Below are 23477 nucleotides of genomic sequence, written 5' to 3' on the forward strand. Positions count from 1 at the left end.
CGTCACCTCCAAGCGGGCGCCTCTTCCAATGGCTGGCTGGGCAATTCGGGCTGGGCAACGTGGTGGAGCAGGTTAATGCTGGTAATGTTCTGCGCTACGCTCTGGTGCCACATGAAAGACGACGTCGCCGTCTCGTACCGGTACCGCCGCCGAGCGAACGGTCTGTGGGTTGGGGACCTCTAGACCCTGTCCCTGACGTCGAAGTGGGCGGTCGGCCAATCCTGCGGCGAGTCTCCAGAGGGCCCTGGCACTGCGCTCTTCGCACAAAGTCCTTAAAGCTCAACTGCACCGAAGCGAGGGTGGATCTGCAGCGAAATTATTGTCATTAACTGGTGGGGGTGAACGGTGTCGCTCTCCTCTCCCTGCTGCCGGAGTAGGACGGTTGGGCTTGGAGTTGCATACTCCCCCATGAGACGGGAGACTGATCAATCAAGGATGGGCATATGCTATGGAACCCATGCGACCAAATTCCCGAACCGAGCCCCAAACCTCGTGGCAACTGGCGTACCGTAGTAAGTCGCGTTCCTGTCCTTCGTAGGCTTGAAGAGGAAGCTCTCTTGCATCGGCCGATGACTCGCCTGTGTACTCTACAATACGAGAGCGTGCCGCCGGCATGAGTAATGGCTCGCGAGGAACGTGGCGGCGGATCATACAGGCAGAATTAGGATAGAAGCACGAGCGGGAGGTGAGAGCATCTAGACCCATGCACCCAGTCGCACCGCACGGCGCGTGAGGTTGGAGCGGTGACCTGCTACGAGCGAACACCATACCAGGGAACTGAGCTATCGACCACGTTCCGAATGTATCCGATCTCGACCCTCCCCAGTGCGTCTTGAATCCCGGAAATAACACTGCAGAGGACGCCAGAAAACGCAATGAGCTAGGCTAGCAGCAACTATCGCGGCCGAGAGGCTGGCATACTGGAAGCCGTTCGGCCGCTCTGACTGGACTAGGTGTTGGAAATTAGCGGGCAGAGCCTGTTGCAGTGGGTAAGCCATATGGCCGGAGCGCTCCACTTCTGCAGTATCGGCGGGAACGCGGGCCAGCCTTCAGCCTTCAGCAGCTACCACCGCCGGTTTCACGCCGATGGCATGGTCTCTCCCGAGGTCCCTGTCGCCAGAGGATAGTCGTGAGGATATCCAAGCAATGGACGCGAAGCAGTGAATACTCATTTGGCCGTTGCCCAATACCGGAGCAAAGAACCGTTTTAGCGCCACAAAATCAAGTAACGTCCTTGATACAAGCAAGACAACAGACACCAGGAATCTGGGGAGCATTGAGGCTTGCTCTTGGGGTCTTCCTTGATACCTCGACGTATTGGTTCTAGCCAGTAATTGCAAGTCCAAATAAGACTGCTATAATAAAATACATTGGGGATTGACAGTTTCACTGGAGACTGGCCTTGGTCATCAACTGACATGGACCTCATTGCTCAATGCAAACCCTGAACGTTCGATCTGCGTCGATTAGAACAATAGCTACATACCATGTTCAACCATCATAAAGGACAATTCGGAAGCGAGTCTGGATCTCGGAAGTTCGGATCCAGCACATGTCTGTCCAGTTGTCTTTGCCTGCAATGAAGGCCGACAGTCTGAATTGATTCGTAAAGAGCAGGTCGATGCAGCCCCCCAAGTCCTATGTAACGGTTCATCTAATCTTAGTAACGGTCGGCTCCGCCTTAGTCATGTTTGCACAACTGTCGACGTTGTAAGGCGAGCGGGATACGTATATTCGCTTCTCATACGGAAGAGCACTCATCCACCGGTCGTGTCTTCTGAAATCAGAAGAGCCCGCAGACTCAACGTGTTCGGATCGGTTTTGGATCAGCTTCAAGGCAGACGATGCGACGCTGCATCAATGGTGGGGACACGGGGCCGATGAAGGCCCTTCTCACAGTCGCGGCCAGAGAGCTATGTATGCCCCTGGTCGTGGGCCGTGGACATCCCACGCCCGTAATAAGGCGTATAATATGGCAATTCAGATGTTCGACGGCAAATATGTATCATCTGGCTCAGCCAGCTGCATTGCGCATGGGGCAACTGATGCTTTCTGGGATCGGGTGTGCTTTCATGGTTGCTTTGCAGGCCAGTGATGGTGCGCTCAGTGTATGGCTGTGAAGTGCACAGGCAGGTGAAGAGGGCTCACTTAGATCTGGCCGAGTATATTGGCGGCCGTGGCGTGCCATGCTTACGTCGGCTGCCCCCACATCTGTGCTTGTTAGCCGTGGCACAGCGGCTGGTAAAGCTGGGAAGTGAGGAGGGTCTCGGGTCTGGTGGGCCTGCTGGCCCGCAAAATCGGGTACCATACGCAGCAAACTGGAGATTGGATTCATTACAGTACTATGGTATAGCATTGTATGGAACCAACAAGGATCGCAATGTTCCTGAGGACTACCATCATTGACGAAGGCTCTGCCGCTTCGAAAGGGCCAGAACAACGAACTGCAACCCTCCCGAGGCTCTCGCCTTAAACGGGTTCAGTTCACTTGCATTGCAACCAATACGAGACTTCGAGCTTCAAGCGCAGCACTTTACTCCGTTAATCCCAATAAAGCAGACTCGCACAAACCCGGTCCTGAATGCCCGCAGCTATGTATACATAGAAGCCACCCACGTTTCTCATTATCTCTCCGTGGATAACATTCGATCAACACAGGTACATACTCCAAGCTTGACCTGGCAAGGTCAGGTAAGCTCGCTGAACCGGGATATTACCGGAAAATTGAGTCTGTCAAAGTGGCAATAGTGTGGACAGAGGGAATTCAGAGCAGTGGACTGCCGAAGACAGTCCTTGAGGGTCTCTACATTGTATGAAGAGCAGGCTGGCTGTCGACATGATGTGACTAACCCAACATGGTCTTCCCGTCGCTGCCAATGTCGAGCAAAGAGGACCCTTTACGGGTCCTCTGTACGGATCTACTGTATACCAGAGACCACTAAAAACAATAAGTCCTCCACTTACAGGCTGAGGCTTCCGCTGGCCGGCCCGCAAGTTGGCACGCAAAGCATGGTCAATCACTGGCTCTCCGCTGTTCCCAAGCATGTATATTACCATGCAGCACAAGGCCTTGCCGGTTGAGGGGTCGAAGATGCAGCGCCGGTGAACGGCTCCGAACTTCGTGAGGAGCAAGTCAAGCAAGGGGATTCCACTTGCTTGTCTGGCAGATCTCGTTGCAGGGGATCCAGTCCAAGGGTTCAACTGAGCCCACCTCCCACGCCTTGAACGGAGCACTAAGTACCGGTACATCTGCAAGTCATGGAAGCTCTCCAAGGGCCTGTGATTGGACTGGACCCCCACTCTCCCGACAGCAACCAGAGCGCAAGCTCAGGCGCACACATTCGAGAGTGAATCCTACTTCATGTGCAGGTGAGACTGAAGCACTCTAACTAGGGAACCTTCCAGTGAGCATTCGCACGCATCAGTCCATGCTTCTCGCAAGGCGATGTATCGCAATGTGGCACTCTTGTGACGGATTATCTTGACCGGTAGCAACCTGCTCTCGAGTCAACAGACGTGCCGGTCACGAGCCATCTTCAACAGCCTGCCGGCAAGTTCCCCTGCTCGGTGCACCGGTCACCTAGGTTAGCCCAGTTGCGGATTAAACTTCATCTGCCGGGGTCGCCTGGTTACCGAATAATGAGCCAATTGGGCATTGCTTGGCTCGATGGATTGCCCGTGCACTCCCCAGATCCCACGCTGCCGCTATGTTTCATACCCGGTGACAGCCTCTGATACATTGATCTGCGAGCTCAACCTACTCCTGTATTTCAGTGTAAACAGCTGCTCAGCGCCCAGCGGGGTGATGACCGTAGATCCACCCGAAGCGATTGTTGACATTTTAAAGCCAGCGAGCATTGCGCTCTACTTTCAATCCCTTGCCGGAAAACACGTTAGTTGAACCGCGGCCACTGCCCTAGTGCCATACGGCCCCGCCCCTCGTGGCCACCCTGCTGCTTTTCTTGTTCGACACAGTGTCGTTAGCTTTAGGGCATCTAGAAACGATTGTCGACGTCATTTTTATGTTCGAGGGCGTGGATAATTTCACGATGAACATTAAAAGATAATGTTTAAACAGCAACACAGGCCGTGGTGTTAGGATTATGAACTACAGTATTATCTGCGCAGTACCATGGCAGGTAGAACTCCCAGCTGCGCCCGCGTCATACGACCCAATCATAGTAGCTTTATTACACTTACACGTACTAAGTTAAAGAGAAAGCACCAACTACTGTACCTAGACCATGAACGATGGAAGTACACGCGATCCTTCACATGTGAAGGCTCCCCCTCATTCGTCGAGTCTTTGACACTAGAGTAGAAGGAAGGGATTTGGGACAGGGGCGAAATTCTAGCGGAGTATACTCTTTTGGGTACCATGGTCACTGCCTTCTGAGTTCTGTTCGTATTGACACAAGAACGTATTCCCTGATTGTGAAGTAGAAGTGTTCTGCTGGACCAGTGTAGCAATACAGGTGGGCTATGGGGACAAGAGACTCCATGCGAAGAGGCGAAAGCTAAGAAGACCCTGAAGATCAGGATTGCCGTCCGCATCTCCACTGGGCGCTCAGCCAGCTGGTGCGGGAGACGCCGGCCACAGAGCATTGCAGCAGCTTTACCTTGTCAGTCACCAGATGAGCCTTGAATACCTACCTGCCTGCCGACTTCTCCATGGACTTGTCTGCAGAGATCGCGAAATGGTCATTGCTGTGGAACGCCAAGAATGGGGTTTTCTCTCAACGGCACGTACTAGAGCAATGCTCTTCGTGTGATGCAAATTCCGGCAAGCTCACAGGTTTGCGGGTTTGCCTTCTGAGCATACTGGCGCATCTATGCTTCGATCCGCGTTGCGCCGTAAGCTGAGATCTCGACAGAATCGAGTCATGCGGGTTGATGACTTGACAGCCAGAGGCTTGCGATTGAGGCAGTCCCAATAAGCCGGTCGGCCTTACCAGCACCAACTGTATTTTTGCGGTAACTAGCGGCATCCACCGCGAAACGCCCGAAGAGGCCAATGAAGCGATGTAGAAACACTGGCAATCCTTCGGGTTCTCGGACTAGCCAAGTGCCAACTTACCTGAAGCCCATCTAGACTCGGCCCATGAACTGTGGTGGCTTCGATGGGCTGCTGAACACTCTACTAGTTGCGAAGAGACGCTCCACGCACGCCTCGTGGGCCCGTGGCATGTCGTGGGATACAGGCACACTAGTCGCACTATGACCCCTAGTCATTATTCCCCGTTACGACGTCAAGCCCGGAGAAAAGGCGCCAGCTTTGACGATGGAGCGCGACGCCGGCAAATACCGTCGAGTCGTCATCATCTCCGCGTTGTGCGGACTTCTCAGGACATCTTGGGCACGGGCAACGGAGATCTCATCCAGGGAGGATGCGCTGATCCCAGAAAACTGCAATTTGTGCGGCATTAAGAAACGCAGGGTGAGGGCGGCCAAGGCCTACAGCGCGTCGTGTCCAGGGAGCATTTGATGGTCGCGGAGTCGATTTCCGAATTTAGGTCTAGCTATGCACGCCTCTCCCAGCGTTGTAGATGAGATGAAACCTTCGTGTGTGGGGGTCCACCAGCCAAAGTGGTGGGTCGTCAGCAGAGTCAGGCGGGTCCGGCCAAGTCGTCGGTTGGTCGGGGATTCGGGCGGTCGCCAGGGTCGCCGCAAAGTGATGGGCGTTCTGGTTTCTTGTCCCCAGGTAGATCTTCCTTCGCGCGGGTGAACACTGTGCCGAAAGGGCTGATCGAGGATGGGATGGGTGGAAGTTGCCTGGCTGGGTCGTTTGACAGCTGGACCAGTCGTTCGATCCTCGGGCTAATCGTATCTAGTTCCATCGTGGACTGACACTTCGGCAGAGGCCATCGGAATACTTTCGATGACTGTCACGTGTGGTTGATGAGGTCCTGGCAGCACGCATGCGACACCTACTAGCTCACGTGAATAGTATACTCGTGACACCAGGAGGGCTGTGAGCTACGAGGTTAGATTCGAAGGGACTGTTGGACAACTTAAGAATACAATCGAGGCTGGTCCACGCTTCTGTTATCTTCAGCTTGGGCAATCTTATCCCAACTTGCATGCAGAATGCGGCAGGTGACACGTCAAAGCCTGGCACGCGATACCAAGATCGAGATAACAGAACGGTTTGTTTTGGTGGCTTTGCGGTTTCAACTCTATAGACTCTACATGAGAGGGCAAGATATTACATGCGAATTTTCTCAATACAGTGGATTGCCACAAGAAAGTCGGTGATCGGTTGCTTCAATTAAGATGGCTTGGCTAAGGCAGTGCCTTCGGCTGGGCAAGCAATCGAATGCCGATGAGTCTCGCCAAACACTCCAAGTAGGCTTATCTCAACGGATCCAATCTATCGGGTTCCGTCTGCATGAAGGGTCCAGATATTCTCTATTTCTGAAGCCACGGGCCGCATTGTTATCAATGAGCACGCGATTGTCAGGGCTAGTCCCAGAACTCTTGAAAGGGTAGGTTGTCTCTGAAACTGCTCTATCTTGGTTTGAAGCTATGACTGTGGGCTGGATATGCTTATCTCTTATGCCATCGATAGCTTATCTCGCGTAATCCCGCTGGTATTTCTTTTTGTTTTCATGGATCGCTTTAAATACGTCAAGGCGTTCCCTTTTATTTTCTAGATAAGATACCTCTGTTTTGCACAACGCAGTTTGCAAAGTGGCGTCATTGCTCGTGGCTGTTCTGCACATAGGGGTACCGGGTACAGATGGAATTCTGAAGCCAATTGTCTTCGTCATCTACAATATGGCTCGCTCAACTAGTCGAATGCGGCTTCAAAGCCGGCTTCGAGGGCTTTGCCTTTGTTCTACCATTGGCGAAGACCATTTCTTTGTCCAGGACTGATTCAAAATCTACAAGAGCTGGACAAGAGTATACCGGTAGCCAGCCGTGGAACAAATCACGATGGAGGCTTCCGACAGTTACCTCGTGCCGATATCCCGAAGATGCCAATACAACCAAAATTATACAAACGAAGGTCCTATCTTCGAGCTACACTATGGGCGTATCTGGTAGTCGCCATGTATACCCGTAGGACTGCAGCCGTCGTCGGGGCCCCGGTGAAACGCAATGACGACGTTGCGACTCGAACTGTCACGGTATCTATCGCCTATAAGCCAACGCTAGCGGCAGGAAAGACGAACTATAACCTAATGGGGTGTTATGGGCAGACTGGCTTAGACGGACAGGGAGTGCACCCTTTCGGAAAGGAAAAAGATTACGCATCTCCGGCATCGATCGACACGAAAAGGCTTACAGTAGACTCTTGTCTGGCTGGCTGCCAGTCACTGAAACCGCCAACAGGTGGGAAAGATCACTTTACATATGTTGGATTAAAAAACGGAAGGTATGGTCCCCAGGCTTTCAAATCAGACATAGACCTGGCATTTGGACAAGGCCACTGAAACATTGGAATTCACTAATGTCCCTTCAGCGAATGCTACTGTGGTCTTGAAATCGCGTTGGGTGCTGCGAAGCTCGACACAGATGATTGCACCACACCATGTTCAGGAGACCTGAGGGTGTCTTGCGGGGGAGAGGATAGTATCGCGATTTATAATTATACCCCGGCATTCCAGAAGAAGCCAGTTATCTACAACGCCAACGTCTTGCCTCCTTCAACTGAGAGTAAAGATCAACCGGTCGCGAATTCGCAATCTCCTGGGCAGATATCCTCCGATATTCGTGCATCAAATTCCGCAGCTGTTGCCGTTGTTGCTGGCTCGCTATCTGGAGCCATTGTTATTGGCATCATTGCCTACTTGTACTATAGATCCCACAAGAAGAGGAATAACGAACAAGACGCGCACGTCGCCTCTATGCTGTCCAAACACCACGATAATACAACATACCGCAAGCATCCATCAGATATCCAAGCCACAAACGCAAGTGTTCACGACGATATTCGGCTAACGGTGGAAGGCGACCTGGTCCCTACGACACCTGTTCTGGAGAGGGGCTCGAAGAGAGTGATTCATGGCTTATCTGGTAAAGCAAGACATGTTGAAGACAGAGACAGTCTCTACTCCCACCTCATGCACGATGTCCGCGGCCCAGCTCAGGATAATTTGCAACATGCAGTTTCTTCTGAGGGTAGCAGCTCTGCGGTTCAGTGGCGTACGATGGACAACGGCACAACGCCTGCTAGCCCACGAATTGCAAGCCCGCCGCCATCTGCAGGTATATTGGGGCTCGGGGATCGTGCCTGGCATCGAAGACGGCTATCGACCCCTTATGCGCCTCCTCCGAGCGCACCTCTGCCCCCCAACCCGCCGGCCAGGGGTCGAGCGCCGATGAGACCAGTACGTGCCAGTGTAGCCACATTTGAAGTTGCTGAGCCAGCGTATTCGCACTCGACCACGAGTTGCAATAGTTCGAGCACCGAAAGAGTAAAGCCTGTTGTACCGCTCAAGATTTGGAGGCCAGGCGTAGAAGGCGGCTTAGTTCTCGAGACAGGAATCCGTCGCGTGACTGGTGGCAGGAGCCTAACCGATGACCAGACTCAAGGCCCCATGGCAGAGAGGCAACCGACGATCCCGGTTTTGCCCACGTTGGCGAGAGCCGGAACGATGAACTTTGATTCGCCTGTGTTGCCTCCACTCGAGCCGGGTGAGCGGTTCAACTTCGATTCCAGGGCGTGGAAGAGCAGCTCGCCAACTCCTGAAGAAAAGAGCACGCGTGTAGCGCAGGAGACCAAACTCGAGCACAGCACGTCCGGCAGTAAGCCGCAGGTCAACGATGATGGATTCAGCCCGGCGTCAGCCACGTCCATCGGTACAAGCATCCTGGACAGCCCAACAATAATGGATTGGGCAGCACGGTGATACTATATATCGAAAGAATTGAGTAGAACTGTGTTTCTAGTAGACAAGTGGAGAACATGTAGATAATTGTCAACCCGTTGGATATAATATTGAAGTTCAAGTACTTGAAGCGGAGGAGCGGCAAGTGAGAGCTCGAGATCGCTATATCTTTGATACTGTGTAATATAACCGCGACCTGCACGCATAGCTTTCTATCAACCATCGCAACATATCGTAAGTGACGTGTCAGCTACTCTATGTACTAAGTAAAACAACCTACCAGCTGCCCAGTGCCACCAAAAATCCAAAGCTCACCGATCTATTCATGAATCTCCAAACTATCCGAGAGCGCGTAGGTTGATCGACAAATTGACCTTGCCAAAGGGCGTCGAGTGTCAGTTCCTGGAAGCATATATGGGCGACGAATACCCGTGCTCTTCTCCGCAAGCCTGACGGAATGTAGCATACTAACATCACCTATAACCTAGAGCGGCAACCAAACAGCTTAAAACACGCCAGGAGTATAATGCTCACTAATAGAACATAAAGATACACCCTAATTATCGCGAGTATGACAAGTCTTGCGGGCAGTCTACAAGGGTTTATCCTGCACCGCCAAAGTTGGCAAGCCAAAGCCTCAGGAAGACCCGACGATGACTTTGCTCGCAAGGATGCAAGCCTGCGAGGTGCAATCATGGGGGAAAGCCTTCGACCGAGTAGCCATTAACTGCTCGCCCAAGAGCTCGTGTTCTGGCAATGACAGCAAGCACATCCGTAGTGGCCGTAAAAGCAGTTTATCATTGCAATATAAGGGCATCGGTCCGTACTTGCAGCTCCAAGGCAGTGTTCGAAGACAAATTACCTGTCTAGCAGCTGGCGCCGCTAGCATGAGGAACATGGCTCCCCTCGGAGCTGCCAGTCAGACCGGAATGCGTGGCTGCAATCGCCAGTATCCTCGTTAACACTGGATTGTACGCCACAATGGGTATGGGGGTGAACAGTGGAGCCTGAATGACTCTTACGGCGAGGGCTCGATGGGGCCGCGATTGCGGTGGCCCGCGAAACGAGACCCGTCAGCGACGTGTTTGTTTCCAAGTTCAAGGCGCTGGTCTGGCTACATGTGTCGAGAGGCAAAGGGTCAAGTGCAATCACGGAATCTGATTGGGTGCAGTCCCAGAGAAACATTTCTATTCCCTAGATTTTCCCCTCCGCCATGCCAGGCGGTATCTGCGATGTACAGACGAGAAGCCGGAAAGATGTAATGACCAAAGCCTAAACGATGTCGAATGACTCCATGAATGACGGCTTAGAAACCACTCCAGACGTATTCATCCCTTTCCGTTTCATTAACCCTTCATTCCCAAACGTAACCAGGGTAGAGGTCGGGTCAACCACGCGCCTATGAGGCGGACGCTCAGAGTGACGACACTCGTCCATCGCCTTCCAGTCCTCACACACATGGCCTTGGCTACCCTCTCGAACCGATCAGAGCGAGGCGCTTATGAGCCGGGGTTGGGGTTCATCTGTCCACAGTCAATATGCCGTCCAGTGCACGGTCGCGCATCAGGGTTTGCCAACCTTTCTCTTGCCACCGGTCAGAGTGACGTTCACGAAACGACGGGTGTATGTGAGTCTCTTCTTGGCACGGCCCTTGGGGGTCTTGGTCTTCTCTTGCTTCTCAACCTGTTTGCGTGCGGGTCAGCCATCTAGTCCGGACAGAATATCAAGCCCATCGCCCGAGTTCTTCTTGTGTGCTGCCGATGAGAGGACTGCGCCGTGATGATCGATCCACTGGTTGCCGTCAAGAAAGTAAAAAAAATCCGTGGCCGTCATGATCGGTGGCGAGTTTTGAAACAAAAGGCAGCCGGAGATGTGGCCATTCTGCGCGTCGTTGGTCGGGTCGATGGATTCATCCTGACAGGTTTTGGAGGCAGTCTCCCATCGCCAGACACACAAAATCCTCATGGCTTCCGGGGGCTCGTAGGTGGTGATCGTACCTTGGGGGTCTGCGACTTGACCTTGCTGTAGGGTTTTTGTCAGCGGCTGCGGCGGGCGGAGGAAGGGTTCTGTATCGAGCGACTTACCCAGCACGGGCGAGAGATCCGTGAACCTTACCCATCTTGTCGGATTGTTGATGACTTGTCGATAGATGGAAATGTGTTGATCAAATTGGGCGTGGTGATGCTGAGGTTGTAGCGGGTGAGATTGGTCGGGAGCTGGCGCTTCTCGAGGGTGCTGGAGTGATTTTTGACCGCAGGCGAGAAATGTGGGATTGTGGGAGTGGAGTCAGAGTTTGGGCCATCCTAGCGCTTAGCGCTCGCTGCCTTGACATGGTTAGGCGATTAGATGTGCTTTCTGCATACGCCCCCCCAGACCCCGAAGAGGGATTGCCATTCGCGGGGCCCATGCGACTCGAGCCTATTATTGACCTATCCGTAGCCGAAACCGTTATCCATCAGCCATTGGATGGGTGCCTTCACCGTTTGGCTGCATTGCCTAGTAACCACCTGCAGTCGTTAAGCACAGCATCAAACCGGTACCAACTACAAAGCTGCCACCACGGAAGCGGCAGCTACCTAGGTAGTCGTACAGTCTGATCTCTATACAACGCGCTCTCTAGACCGCCATCGTCGTTATCAGACCAGTCTCGCAGTCATAGAGACATCGATGCTCACGGGAACCCCCGCGTGCGCTAAGCCATTTTCGGCCACGAATCGTCGCATGATGCGGCCTCCACCATGGATGGCTACCTAGTAGCCGAGGACGCAATGACTTCGCCGAGCTCAAGCTTGAGCTCAGAGATAAGTGCTTCAAGACAGCAGTTCTTACACATATTCCAGTAGCATTTTCCTTGCACAGGTTCTCGGCAGCCTGCGTATATAAATCTATTTCATTGCCTGCTTTTTCCGCGTCTCTTGAGCTGGGACATTAAGCCACACCCGACTGCCGTAGGGCTACCCCATCTAGATTGCCACCTTCAGCTCCGTGCCGAAGTCGCCATGAAGCTCTCACGAGGCCTGCTATCACTCACGGCATGCACCAGCGTATACGCGGCCGGGCCGGTCCCGCCCCAGCACTTTAGCAGTTCTCAGGAGCTTGAATCGTCCACTCGATTCGAAATACCCACACGCTATGAATCGGCAGTCCTCGGCCGGCGTATCCTGGCTCTCACTCCTCTGGGGGTCTTGTCTACTGTCTTCCCATCTGCCTCCAAGGACGAGGAATCGAGCAACGAGAACCGTCCGGCTGGCCTAGGAGGTGTGCCGGTTGGTTTGATGGATTATGTCGCAGACTGTGAAGACTCCGGCGACCCAACCATCCTCGCCATTAACATAGCTACATCTTTCAAGAATGTTGCTGCGGGCTCCAATATCAGCCTGGCTCTGCAGTGGACGCCCCCGCACCCACCAGAGAAGCGCATCAAATCGATCACATCGTTCCTGCTAAGTTTTCTCGGCAAGAAGGAAGAGAGCGAGCGACAGGATCCGGTTCCCTACTCCGCCGCCAACCTCCCACGCTTCTCACTGATTGGTTATCTGGAAAAGGTTCCGACAACCCCGTTCCTGTCCGGCTGCTTTGTGAAGGCGCACCCAGATGCCAAATATTGGCTGCCAGGAAACCGAATCCACGAGTCCGAGTTTGTCCGGCTGGTGGTGCAGCAGATTTACTGGATTGGTGGCTTCGGCGACCGAGCTTACATCGGTTGGCTTGATCCGGCGGACTGGAAGAACATCACGAGAGAAGATTGGGAGAATGTTAAGCTTCCTGGAGAGAAGAAAGGCTGGAAAGAGTGGAGCATTGCTGCAGAGGACTGGAAAGACTTGTAAAGCAGCGCCAATATGTGAAGACACTTGGAAGTCAACCCAACAGAACCTGGACATGGTGCGATGCGCATTGAGGCTACCGTGCCCATCAGGATCATGCCATAGAACGGTCTCTTACATGTATTCAGGTTATTAGTGGAGTTTTTAGCCCAAAATGATTTATATATGGTACATGCAATATACAGAAACACCACACCTTCGAGACCTCTTCTTCAAAGACTGTCTTGGGGACTCAGACTGGTGACGACATTATGAGGTTTCAGGCGCATTTCATCACACTGGGTATACCTCAAAATATCTTGCGCCAATGTAGAGCCCCTTGATAAAAATATCTGGGGCGAAGATGAGCGGCTAGTTCTCCATAGTGTCTGATAGCGAACAAGGCGCTCGGCTTCACGATCCGGCCATATCAGACAATAAATGGTTCTTGAGCGAACCTAAAGAATCAGCCAGGCCATAATGAGCACGTGGATATTTGGCCTTCGGCGCAGGGCCCTGTCCGGTGGACGGGAAGTTGCAGCGACCAGGGGCTGGAAACGATGGAAGTCATTAGCCAGTGTTTCGTCTCTTGTAGCCGTGCATAAGTCTCTGCAGAGCAGCAAACGGGCAGGTACGTCAGGGTGCTTCTTGCTGCCTCAGTTTCGTTTGTGCTTGAAGTTTATCAATTAGCAATGACATTCTCAACAAACAGGCATCCTGGCTCCGGTGGAGAAATGGTTAACTCGCCCGCCTCCTAGATATTCTCTGGATCTCACAAAGCGGGAGATTCTGGGTTCAAGTCCCAGTCGGAGTGGTTTCTTTTTGCTCTTCGTCTTTTTGGCCATACTTTCGTAGCATTGACTGTCCGTGCCGCGCATCGGCTTAAGCCAAGATTGGGCTCGAAGGAGTCTGCCTCCTGGGCTTCGTCGTCATCAGCCGTGGCAGCTAAGCAAATATGACTTCATTGTCCATTGCTGTCTCACACAATCAAAAACTCGATGCCCATACTCCTGAGCTGGACGAGGCTGTTTCCGTCAACTGCCAGGCCCGTTTGGTCGTTCTGCTGCTCGTTGTCTGACGCGTCCTCCAACATGCCATCCCTGACTTTCCAGACCCTCGTCAATGTCTCCATTGCGGACTTCATCATGCCCCAGGGACATATTTCCCACATGGCCCCCAACCGATCGAGTATCCAGGCCCTGCTTTCAGGCGTGTTGGCCTCCACACCGGTCATGAATACCGGCCAGCTGCTGTATCTGAAGAGTGGACTACTCTTTGGGATCCGGGATAGATACTGGAGAATTGTTGATGTAAGATCCGCTGCCGTTGGCAGGAATGGCAAATCACTGCCACCAGCTGAATATTGGGTTTTCTTGCGAATATGCTCCTGCAAACCGGGAGCCAGCAGCAACACGTACAGACAGGCAGTAGCACGATAGGTTGCTGCCGCGCAAGTTCGAACTCGTATTTCGGCCTCGTCGGCCTCGATTACATGGGAATTTGCCATGGATATCGCGCGAGCCCACGCCTCAGGGTCAAAGGTTTGCGCTTCTCGCAGGAGATCCATGAAGGAATCCATCTGCTCTGGGCGTGGTGTCAAGGCGCCATTGCCGTATATGTCTTTCGCCAGACGGGAAGTTCGCAGAATGAGTAACAGTATATTTGCAGGACAGCTGTGATAGCTGTTGGCTTCGGTCCGATCGAGGATGTGTTGCAAGTCGGCTGTATCTACAGGGTCGCCCCCGGAGCGAGACGCTGACTTGGACAAGCAATCGAGGGTAGTGCCCCATATGTAGTAGGCCACAGAATCGGAAGCAATGTAGTCGCGTATGCCAATCTCGTGGGATGTGTTCAGTACGGGCCTTGTATTTCGTCCAGATATTGTTGTTAAAACATCAGAGCACGGATCTGCTGTTGGAGGGGATATATCTGTTGGCGCAACCTCCTCTTCTACCATTCGAGACAATGGTGCAAAATTTGAAGCCTGAGCGGCAAGCAGCGCCCTTGCAGCTTTCATGTGTGTCCTCCAACCCCCCTTTCCAGAGTCGATTAAGTCGAAGTTAATGAAAAATAAGACTGTTGCGAGCAATGCATCTTTCTCGTCCGGGTTCTCGGCGGAGAGGTTCGAAGCCTGGTGTCTCTCCAACACTTGCTGCAGCGCTTTGATAGCCTTATGCCTCGAACGTAACGCATCCACGATTGCATCAGTAGCTACTTTCGAGTGATCATGAATGGAGGTAGTCCGACGCATCAAATTCGAGAAGTGCATTGCGGAGGAGGCCACTAGTATATGTTGGAGAAATGGGTAGGACGTAGACATAGAAATAAGCTGGCGAAAGGGGTTTCCAACCAGTTGTGTCGAATCGTGGACAACCAGCTCCATGGCAATACGATTCGAAACTGCACAGCGTTGGTATTCCCTCCTTCAGAGCCGGGGGTCTTGGAGAGAGTACTTACAATAATTCAGGTAGAATCTTGCAGAATCGTCCATATGGCGGAAGAGAGGATCTACCAGAGCAGCTGACATGGCACAATCCACCATTATTTCCTCAGAATGCCTTTCTCGCTTCACAAGCACAACGTCTCTGGCTGGGTTGTGCGACTTTTGGTTCTTTGAATCCTCTAAAGCAAATGTCTGTTTGCCGGCCATGCGACCTCGAGATGCCACGGCGTTGGTCCAATGAAAAGCCTTACCATACCCCAGGCAATCCTGGCCTGAAGCTGAGCATTTGTTACAACCGGGAACTGAACGATCGCATCTCCAACGTCGCCTGCGACAATTGTGGCAAGCCTTGGAAGCAGCCATAGTAGAGGTCCTCGCTCTACATAAACTCGACGCCAAGAGACAGGGATTTGATTTTGTGATGCCGGCTACAATACCACACACGGAGTTATCTCAGCCAAGGACTGCTCATCCTCTAGCAAGACTGCGGTCGTGACGAGCATTGGCCACAATCCGTACATCCGGCAGGGTGGACCACAAATGGGAGTGGGACGTAATCGGGTTCCGGCACGAGAGTTCTCGGGTCTCAAAGGCCCGGCAGCAGTGCTTATGCAGCATGTGGTTCTTGATCACTTCTTTGGGAACAGCCTTGGTATATCGTTCCCTGGATCTGATGAGATGTGGTCCGCGGAACTTGGCTTTCAGTGCTTTGAAAGCATGAGTCGAAGACCCGAAGCTCTGCCTCGATATGATTCCTCTAGCGTTCATGGGTTAGGTAATATGCGCCCCGACTTTAGGATGCGCTTACCCTATGCGGAAGCCAAGACACAACTGGTGCATATAAATCTGGGTCTCTAAACCGCCTCCACTACGATTCCGGGACCCTTGACAATTGAGTTCTCCGCGCCGGGTGTCCTTGCCACAGATCATGACTGTGAAGCGGGTGAAAGTGGCTCTGACGTATTTTTCTCCCGCGGTCTGGAGCGCCTCCCAACGGCCTGGTAGACCCGACGTTTTCCTCAAAATGGAAGTAAAATTGCAACTGGTACATATTGACTCAGCGACAGTTTCATCAAACCACCATTGATTCATAATCCTCTCCTCTTTTGTTGCCGTCCATCGTGATATATAAGACTCTGTGTATCAGATTACCATGGAGCAAGACACTATAAAGATTTAGGTGTAGATTTCCAAAAATCCCAGCAGCATTCCATCGAGAAGACCCGCATCTTCGAATCCACTGCGCATTGCTCAAGGCTTGGAGTTCTCACTTCGGAAACACAATGGATGCCCGAGAGGGTGTATGGTCTCCAGAAAATGGAGACTTCATCAGCGACGGGCCAGACATCCTTACAAAGACCGATATTGAACGCCTTGGACGAGAGCGGCCATCCATGCTCACCAAGGCATCAGAAGTCGGTTTCGTGTTCACAATTATTGTCTCCATGATGATGAGCGAGTACTTCATCAGTGGCTTCAACATCATTCTCCCAACTGTTGCCGACGAATTGCGCATGCCGGACTCCCAGCGGACTTGGCCGTCCGAGGTTATCAACCTCACCACAGCAGCACTGCTCCTCCCATCCGCCCGTCTTTGTGACCAATACGGCGGGCGCATCATCTTCCTGCTCGGCCACGCGTGGCTCATGACATGGTCTCTCATCGCAGGCTTTAGTCAGAACCCAACGATGCTCATTGTTTGCAGGGCGTTACAAGGCATAGGTTCTGGAGCTTTCCTGCCCGCTGGTATAGCTCTCCTGGGCCAGACTTACAGACCTGGCCCTCGAAAAAACTTAGTTTTCAGCTTTTACGGTGCCATGGCATGCATCGGTTTCTACTTTGGCATCTTCATGGGAGCTATAGCTGGCCAACTGCTGGACTGGAGGTGGTACTTCTGGATCGGCACGATCCTCGTCCTCATGAACTCGGTGACAGGGTTCCTGACCATTCCGAGGCACTTGGGTGACGGAGACCCTGGCGTTCGCATGGACTGGTGGGGCTTTGCCACCATCGTTCCGGGCATAGTACTCGTGGTGTATGCCCTGACCGATGGCAGCCATGCACCGAATGGCTGGGCAACGCCATATATTATCGTAACATTCGTGGTTGGCGTTCTTTTGCTCTGTGCCGCTGTGTACATCGAAGGCTGGGTGGCAGAGCAGCCGCTGCTTCCGTTCGAGTTGTTCAAAGCCAAGTATATGAGGAGGCTTTCAATCTCTATGTTCTGTTGCTACGGTGTATTTAGTCTGTTTCTGTTCTACTCCAGTTATCAGTAGGTCGACGCTCCCCAATCTCTTATGAGGCCGTATACTAATGATTTCTAGTCTGCAAAACGTTATTCACACTACGCCACTGCAAACAGCTGCTTGGTTCACGCCCTTAGCCGTTGGTGGGATGTTCCTTGCAATAGGTGGTGGCCTGGCATTGCACCTTCTGTCTGGCCGTATCCTGCTGATCATCTCATCACTCGGATTCTTGGCTTCGAGTCTTCTATTCGCCTTAATACCCGACCAGTCAGCCACAGGCGATTCGACCTCTTTCGTATACTGGGCGTACGTGTTCCCGTCGATGCTCTGTGGCACGATCGGCGTGGATATAACATTCAACGTAACAAACATATTCATCACAACAGCAATGCCCGCCCGCCTGCAAGCAACAGCTGGTGCTTTGATCAATAGTCTCTTATATCTTGGCATGGCATTCTGGCTAGGCATCGGCGAACTTGCTGTATCCACAACAGTGGACTACAGAGGTGGCGAGGATAGTTTGAGTCTACGCCAGCAGTATCAAATAGGCTTCTGGCTCGGAGTTGGTCTCTCGGGGCTATCACTATTACTGAACTCCACCATCAATCTTGGTGAAGCATCTGCCGATGAGACAGCGGATGAGAAGGCCCTGAGAGAACAAGCCCGGGCCCAAGCACAGACTCAGGGTCAACTACGGCAGGAATGATTCGATGACGTTTATACCCAGTAACAGAATGATAAAGTTCCCTACTTGTCAATAGACATTATGCTTTATATTTTCGTAATACTAGCTCGGTTGGCACCCAAACTGCGGACAAGAGTCTCTTCACCCTTAAGAATCTCCTACCTTACCTGACCAGGTATGTTGTTGAGTCGCGAAGTTGGTCAAGTCTCAAAAACTTTATATCTTGAGGATATCTGAAGCAACTTTGATAGCCGCCGCAGTCTTTGTGATGAACTCAGTAGCGGTTGAGACATTGCCAGCCTGCAGGGCTTCGGTTATACCAGGGAAAGTGACTGGAGCGTATCCTAGGTGCAAAATTGTCATTTGTCATGTTTTAACAATTCGTGTGATTACTCTTACCTGTGTCAGACCCTGGAGCAAAGATGAGATGGCGGAAGAATTCCCTCCCTGGCAAGCCGCCCTGGGAAATGAAGCCTCTTTGGAAGTCACGATACTTGGAGTTCACCAAGCTGAGCGTAGCAGCGTCGCCTGACGCCACTGCCTGCTCTTCTTGTTGCTGAACTTGCAAAGCGCTTTGAGTGAAATCGTCGATCGCCAAGCGAAGTGGACCTGTTTCCACCGAAGAGGATGTCGATTTGACAGTTGACAACAAGTCGTCGTAGTAGCTATTCATCTGAACTCCAAAATTGGATACGTTAAAGGGAATAACATCGGTATCAGCTAAGCTATAAGCCAGAAGAGTAAGGTACTGATATAACCCTAGTCAGTTCTTGCTATGTTTCGCCATAATTTCAGGGTGTTTACCTGTGCAATTGACTTGTGTGCCAAGAAGCCTGGATCCCCAAAGTTTGTCATCCAGTGATATGAATCAAAGTTGCTGTGATACGGATAAACGGGAGACTCGGCACCTGGATTCGAGCCAATATCAAGCTGCAGAAATTTCAGAGTCGCTTCCCATAGCATCGAAAGTTAGAAAACTTACGGATCCAATGCCATTATGGACAAATGCAGTGTAGTCGCTCCCGCTACCGAGTACGCCGACTTCACCATCCGTATCTTCGTACCAAACATCGTACATCGTTCTGTTAGTGTCCATCCATGAAATCTTCTTCATCGTTTCAATTGCGACTTGATGAAGCTCAGGGGTTGCATCCACCGACGGGTGTGGTCCGGAGGCTGCGATATCAACGTTTAAATAAGACACAGCTGTGTCAGTCAGCCATGGGATGTATTCTTCGACAAACTCGGTGGATCCTAGGAGACCATACTCCTCGCCGTCCCAAGAGCCAAGCACAATGTTTCGCTTCGGTTTCCAGCCTTGCTCCAGGAGCTTCCCGAATGCCTTTGCGAGCTCCACGATAACAGCAGTTCCAGAGTTCGGGTCAGCTGCGCCGCCCACAATCCAAGCATCCCGATGATTGCCTATCACAATAGTCTCGTCTGCATTAGTTCCATTGATGACGGCAATGGCATCCCAGATGGGTGTTATGGTTTCCTCCATTACGTTGCTCAAGCTGAGTTGCGCACCTGGGGCAGGACCGGTGGAGTAGGACACATTTAGAGCTCCGACCCAGCCTGAGCGGTTTACAAGATCCCCGGCGGTCCCATGTCCGTCGAGTGCGGCCAGGATAGGCTTTGCATCTAACCAAGAAATTGGAATCGAGGGGATGTGCGGCAGTGCAGCAGACCCGTCTGTTCTTGGGGATCCTTCTTTCGAAGGGTACCCTGGAGTCGTTGGGTCCCCAGGGTATGTGGAGAGAAACTGAACACTTCCCCGTTGTACAGTCGTCGGGTTTCGCGCAGGGCCATCGGGATACGCAGCGTAACCATTTGCCTCAGTAATCTTTCCGTCATCCGCGGTGTCAGTGAAGAGAATAACTCCAATCATTCCGTTTTCTTGGGCGTTCTTCACTTTCAGTCCTCGAAAGGGCCCTCCGTAACGAGCGATGGCAATCTTTCCTTCGAGGGGCACACCCAGTGCTTTCAACCTCTCAAAATCCACCTGTTGACCTCTTCCAACATAGACGTACTCGGCCTCGACGTTTCCGCTTGCGGAATAGCCATTGAATGTGGGTATTCTGTCTGGATAGCTGGTGGTCTCATCTGCTTCCAGGACTGCCTCCTCGAGAGCAGGCTGAAAGACACTGCCGTTGGAGTAGGTCAACGTCAATGACTTGCTGACAGGATAGTTGATAAAGACATCATAGGATACGATGCTTGAATTCCATCCACTCTCTGTCCATCGATCAGCAGTCCACTGAGCCATGCTCAGATTCTTTCCCGCAAGGTGAGCTCCATCTATGTGAAAATCAGTCAGAATTTCCTTGTAAAGCATCGAAAGTGACATTGATTGATTCTCGATTTCACTCACGGGTATAATAGTATGACCACTGATCAAGAGTTGTTGTGCTTACTGAGCCAACCAAGGTATTCTCTTCGACCGTCAGAGGGGTTTGCGGGACCGCTTGTCTTTTGATGTGTGGCCGACGCTCACGGCGCTCATGTTGACACGGACTGGCACCTGCTAGAAGAAGCGCCACAACACCAAGTAGCCTCAGGTTATGCATTGTCTCTGCGATCACAAGAAACCTCGCGGTAGCATGCCAGTCACAGAGTGTAAGTAGCTCAGGAACGCATGCCCATTTATCTAAGGGCCAAGGCCACCCCGCACGGCATATTATGGGTTCAAATCGGCGAACTTCTTACCTATACATGCAGGTAGAGCTGCAAAGATTGTCCACAAATTTCTTGGAGATTGTTGTGAGAACTCCAGTATGCTGTCATGGTCACACTGAGGGAATTCTGTAAGCACACCTTCCCGATTGGCTCCCCTCTCTGCCGGTAAACGTCATTATACTCCTGGGCACTCTTGGGTGCTCATCATTTCCCCAATTATCGCGTAAATATATGCCATGAGTCTGCAGACAAAAATCGCCAAGCAGGTTCGGGAATCTTGGAATCTTCGGACCCAGGCAGTATTTACCAAGATATGAATCATTTCTGAACGCCCGCTTCGCGTGTGCTGGTGCAGATTGTGACTGAAGTCGTCCGGGTGGGGCCCCGCTCCTCTACAGCAGGCACCCGCAGTTCCATGACAGCGTGCGTTCACATGGCATGAGATCGCCCGTCCTGGGAGATTCGACAAAAGTGCATTGTCGGTCTGACTGCATTCTCTCAATTCCGTTTGACGTGTATCCAGAGAAATTGGCCAACGCCTTCGTGCAGAATGATCCTCCCTGCCAAATGCTAGCCCTCTGAGTTGGCTCTGACTGTCGCGTCGTCCAAAACCTCAGCCCAGAGAGCGCCGATGTCGCGGAACACTTCCGCATAAACTGCCTGTTTTGGTTCGCCGACAAAATGCGGTGCCCATTGTAGTGCACAGATCACCGTCAATATCCTGATCCTCCTTCCCCTCCCCCATACTTTATACGTCTTCGCTCCCTTGTTGGGACAGCTCCACCACTTGCGAATCAAGTATTGTGCTCTCCAATGGCAGCTAGTTCATCCCGTGCATCAGGTCCCGACTTCATCCTGGATTTTTTTGGCAACAAGAAGTCTGTAAGAAGGCCCAAAATTTTCTCGAAGTTAGACTTTGTCAGTCGCATGACAATGTGGTCCGTCGACGCTGTCCTTGCATCCATCTCGTAGCCTGTTGTTGGGTCCACACATATGAACGCTCTGGATGTCTTCTGGTTGACAGAAACAATAAAGGTGTTGCCTTCGATGCTCTCCTTGTCGCTGTTTCCTTCACGCACAATGTTGGGGTTCGGCATCCTGATAAAGTCCGAACACTCACGCCGTACAATACCCAATCATTCATGGGGTAGGGGCGTGTACTTCCACTTGATCCAGTCAATCGTCGTACGTGCGTCTGCTGTTGCGGTCCCAGAGCAGCAAGCTTCGTCAACCATCATGTTGCAGAGATTTTGTCAGACCAGCCACGGATGCCAGAGGTTTCTGCCCGAAGTCAATGGTGGTTCACAAATGAGCATTAACTTGACGAACCCATGGACTCCACGATCTCGCGATAGCCCATTGGAATGATAGCCAGTTGCGAGCGAACCCCCCCCCCCCCCCCCTTTTTGTTTCGAGCCAGCTTCTCACTCCAGTTCTTGTCCGAAGAGGACCAGAATGAGGTCCTGAGGAAGCCATAGGCACATATATGGCACAGTAAATCGTTTGAGAATGCCATCTTCGGAGCCGAAGGGTCCATGAATGTGTGCTGCGCTATATTTGGAGCGAGAAGAGCCATATCGGGATGTGTTCGGTGACATAGGTGCGAATGTCTTGGGGGATAAGGAAACCCGGTGGCAGACTGAGATTCTAAGAGAGAGTCGATCTTCGGCGTTATAGGCATTTCGTCGAGAATCAAGAGTTGAATACACTCAAATGTCGAATTGCTCACTCTAAGCGCGCCTGTCATGTTTAACTGATACCGGCTAATATCCTGTCTGTCCCCATGGGTCTCTCAGCTAAGTCCTTGTGGCATTACAGAAACCACAACAACTTGGGATCTTTGGTGTAAGTAAATTTTGTTAATGGTCTACTACACATCGATGACCGAGAGTCGGCAAGCAGTATAGCATCGAAATTTTTGTGTGCAAGCATCGTAGTATCTGAAAGCTGCGAAGGGCAAAAGGGTACCCTTAATACTGCCATTCAGATAGCAATGTTCTCCTTGAGATACAGCTACGCAAGGGATGGTTTGGTACTTTTCTTGAGCATGAAACCCTAATCGCCGTTGCAACTTGATCGATTCTCTAGCGCATACAACACAACATCTTTGTCTCAGCAAATTCAAAAGAACCACTGCCGACTAGAGCATGAAAGAGCATCGCACAGTTGCTCCGTATACTGCTACTTTTCTCCTTGGTTGACACCTTCTCAAGGGCCCCCGCGTGGTGATGCAGGGACTTGTTCGTATGTCAGCTACGAGCCTGATAAATATGCATGTCGGCGAAAGCTTCGAGGAAAAAGGAGCAAGGGTTGCCATGTTTGATCATGATGAAATTTTGGAACGGAGGGAGCGAAAACGATTTGAATGCAAAACCTTAAACCTCAGTGTTTCATAAAAGCGATCTTTCATGTTGCCTAGTCAATTGAGACAGACACTTAAGACTTGAAGCGCATAAGGCTGCCGTTCCTTCGCTACTATGACTTCAAATGGAAATGCCAGTCAACGCATAACCATAGAGATCCTAAGCAACCGAGTGATACCCACGACAACGACTATGGCTGTTTGTACTAGCAGTAACTTCACATCAATCTCACCCGAAGGCAACGAGCTTTTCCTCTTCCTGACAGTAGAGTTTTGATTTCCAGTCGAAGGTACCAGCCACCTCACCTTCAATTTGAAGACCACAGGGAGCGGGTGTCCCGTGACTACCTCTATTAGTGATACCTCATGCATTAGGTGCTGTGATTCTCCAGGCCTGGGGAGGTTTCCTTGATGGGAGGGTTGTATCA

The 23477-nt window shown here is 51.8% G+C and overlaps 6 protein-coding genes across 6 annotated transcripts; 3 read left to right on the top strand and 3 right to left on the bottom strand.

The window, feature by feature from the left end:
• Nucleotides 1-7052: 7052 nt before the first annotated feature.
• Nucleotides 7053-8855, top strand: JN550_004866 (uncharacterized protein; the record flags this gene model as incomplete). Its single annotated transcript, XM_049316429.1, has 2 exons — nt 7053-7378; nt 7466-8855. The coding sequence occupies 2 exons, from the start codon at nt 7053-7055 to the stop codon at nt 8853-8855; spliced, it is 1716 nt and encodes a 571-aa protein (XP_049173064.1).
• Nucleotides 8856-11833: 2978 nt separating this feature from the next.
• On the top strand, nt 11834-12661 carry JN550_004867 (uncharacterized protein; the record flags this gene model as incomplete). Its single annotated transcript, XM_049316430.1, has 1 exon — nt 11834-12661. The coding sequence occupies one exon, from the start codon at nt 11834-11836 to the stop codon at nt 12659-12661; it is 828 nt and encodes a 275-aa protein (XP_049173065.1).
• A 955-nt stretch (nt 12662-13616) lies between these two features.
• JN550_004868 (uncharacterized protein) lies at nt 13617-14906 on the bottom strand (the record flags this gene model as incomplete). The annotated part of the gene is made up of 1 exon (XM_049316431.1): nt 13617-14906. One exon carries the CDS (start codon nt 14904-14906, stop codon nt 13617-13619), a length of 1290 nt encoding a protein of 429 aa, XP_049173066.1.
• A 1457-nt stretch (nt 14907-16363) lies between these two features.
• JN550_004869 (uncharacterized protein) lies at nt 16364-18032 on the top strand (the record flags this gene model as incomplete). Its single annotated transcript, XM_049316432.1, has 2 exons — nt 16364-17352; nt 17405-18032. The coding sequence occupies 2 exons, from the start codon at nt 16364-16366 to the stop codon at nt 18030-18032; spliced, it is 1617 nt and encodes a 538-aa protein (XP_049173067.1).
• A 195-nt stretch (nt 18033-18227) lies between these two features.
• On the bottom strand, nt 18228-20578 carry JN550_004870 (uncharacterized protein; the record flags this gene model as incomplete). Its single annotated transcript, XM_049316433.1, has 5 exons — nt 18228-18355; nt 18411-18759; nt 18816-18941; nt 18994-20309; nt 20383-20578. The coding sequence occupies 5 exons, from the start codon at nt 20576-20578 to the stop codon at nt 18228-18230; spliced, it is 2115 nt and encodes a 704-aa protein (XP_049173068.1).
• Nucleotides 20579-21257: 679 nt separating this feature from the next.
• JN550_004871 (uncharacterized protein) lies at nt 21258-21784 on the bottom strand (the record flags this gene model as incomplete). Its single annotated transcript, XM_049316434.1, has 2 exons — nt 21258-21507; nt 21603-21784. 2 exons carry the CDS (start codon nt 21782-21784, stop codon nt 21258-21260), a joined length of 432 nt encoding a protein of 143 aa, XP_049173069.1.
• Between the last annotated feature and the right edge of the window lie 1693 nt (nt 21785-23477).

The sequence above is a fragment of the Neoarthrinium moseri genome (genome assembly GCF_022829205.1).
Source record: "Neoarthrinium moseri strain CBS 164.80 chromosome Unknown scaffold14_Wmoseri_CBS_16480, whole genome shotgun sequence".
Taxonomy (NCBI): domain Eukaryota; kingdom Fungi; phylum Ascomycota; class Sordariomycetes; order Amphisphaeriales; family Apiosporaceae; genus Neoarthrinium; species Neoarthrinium moseri.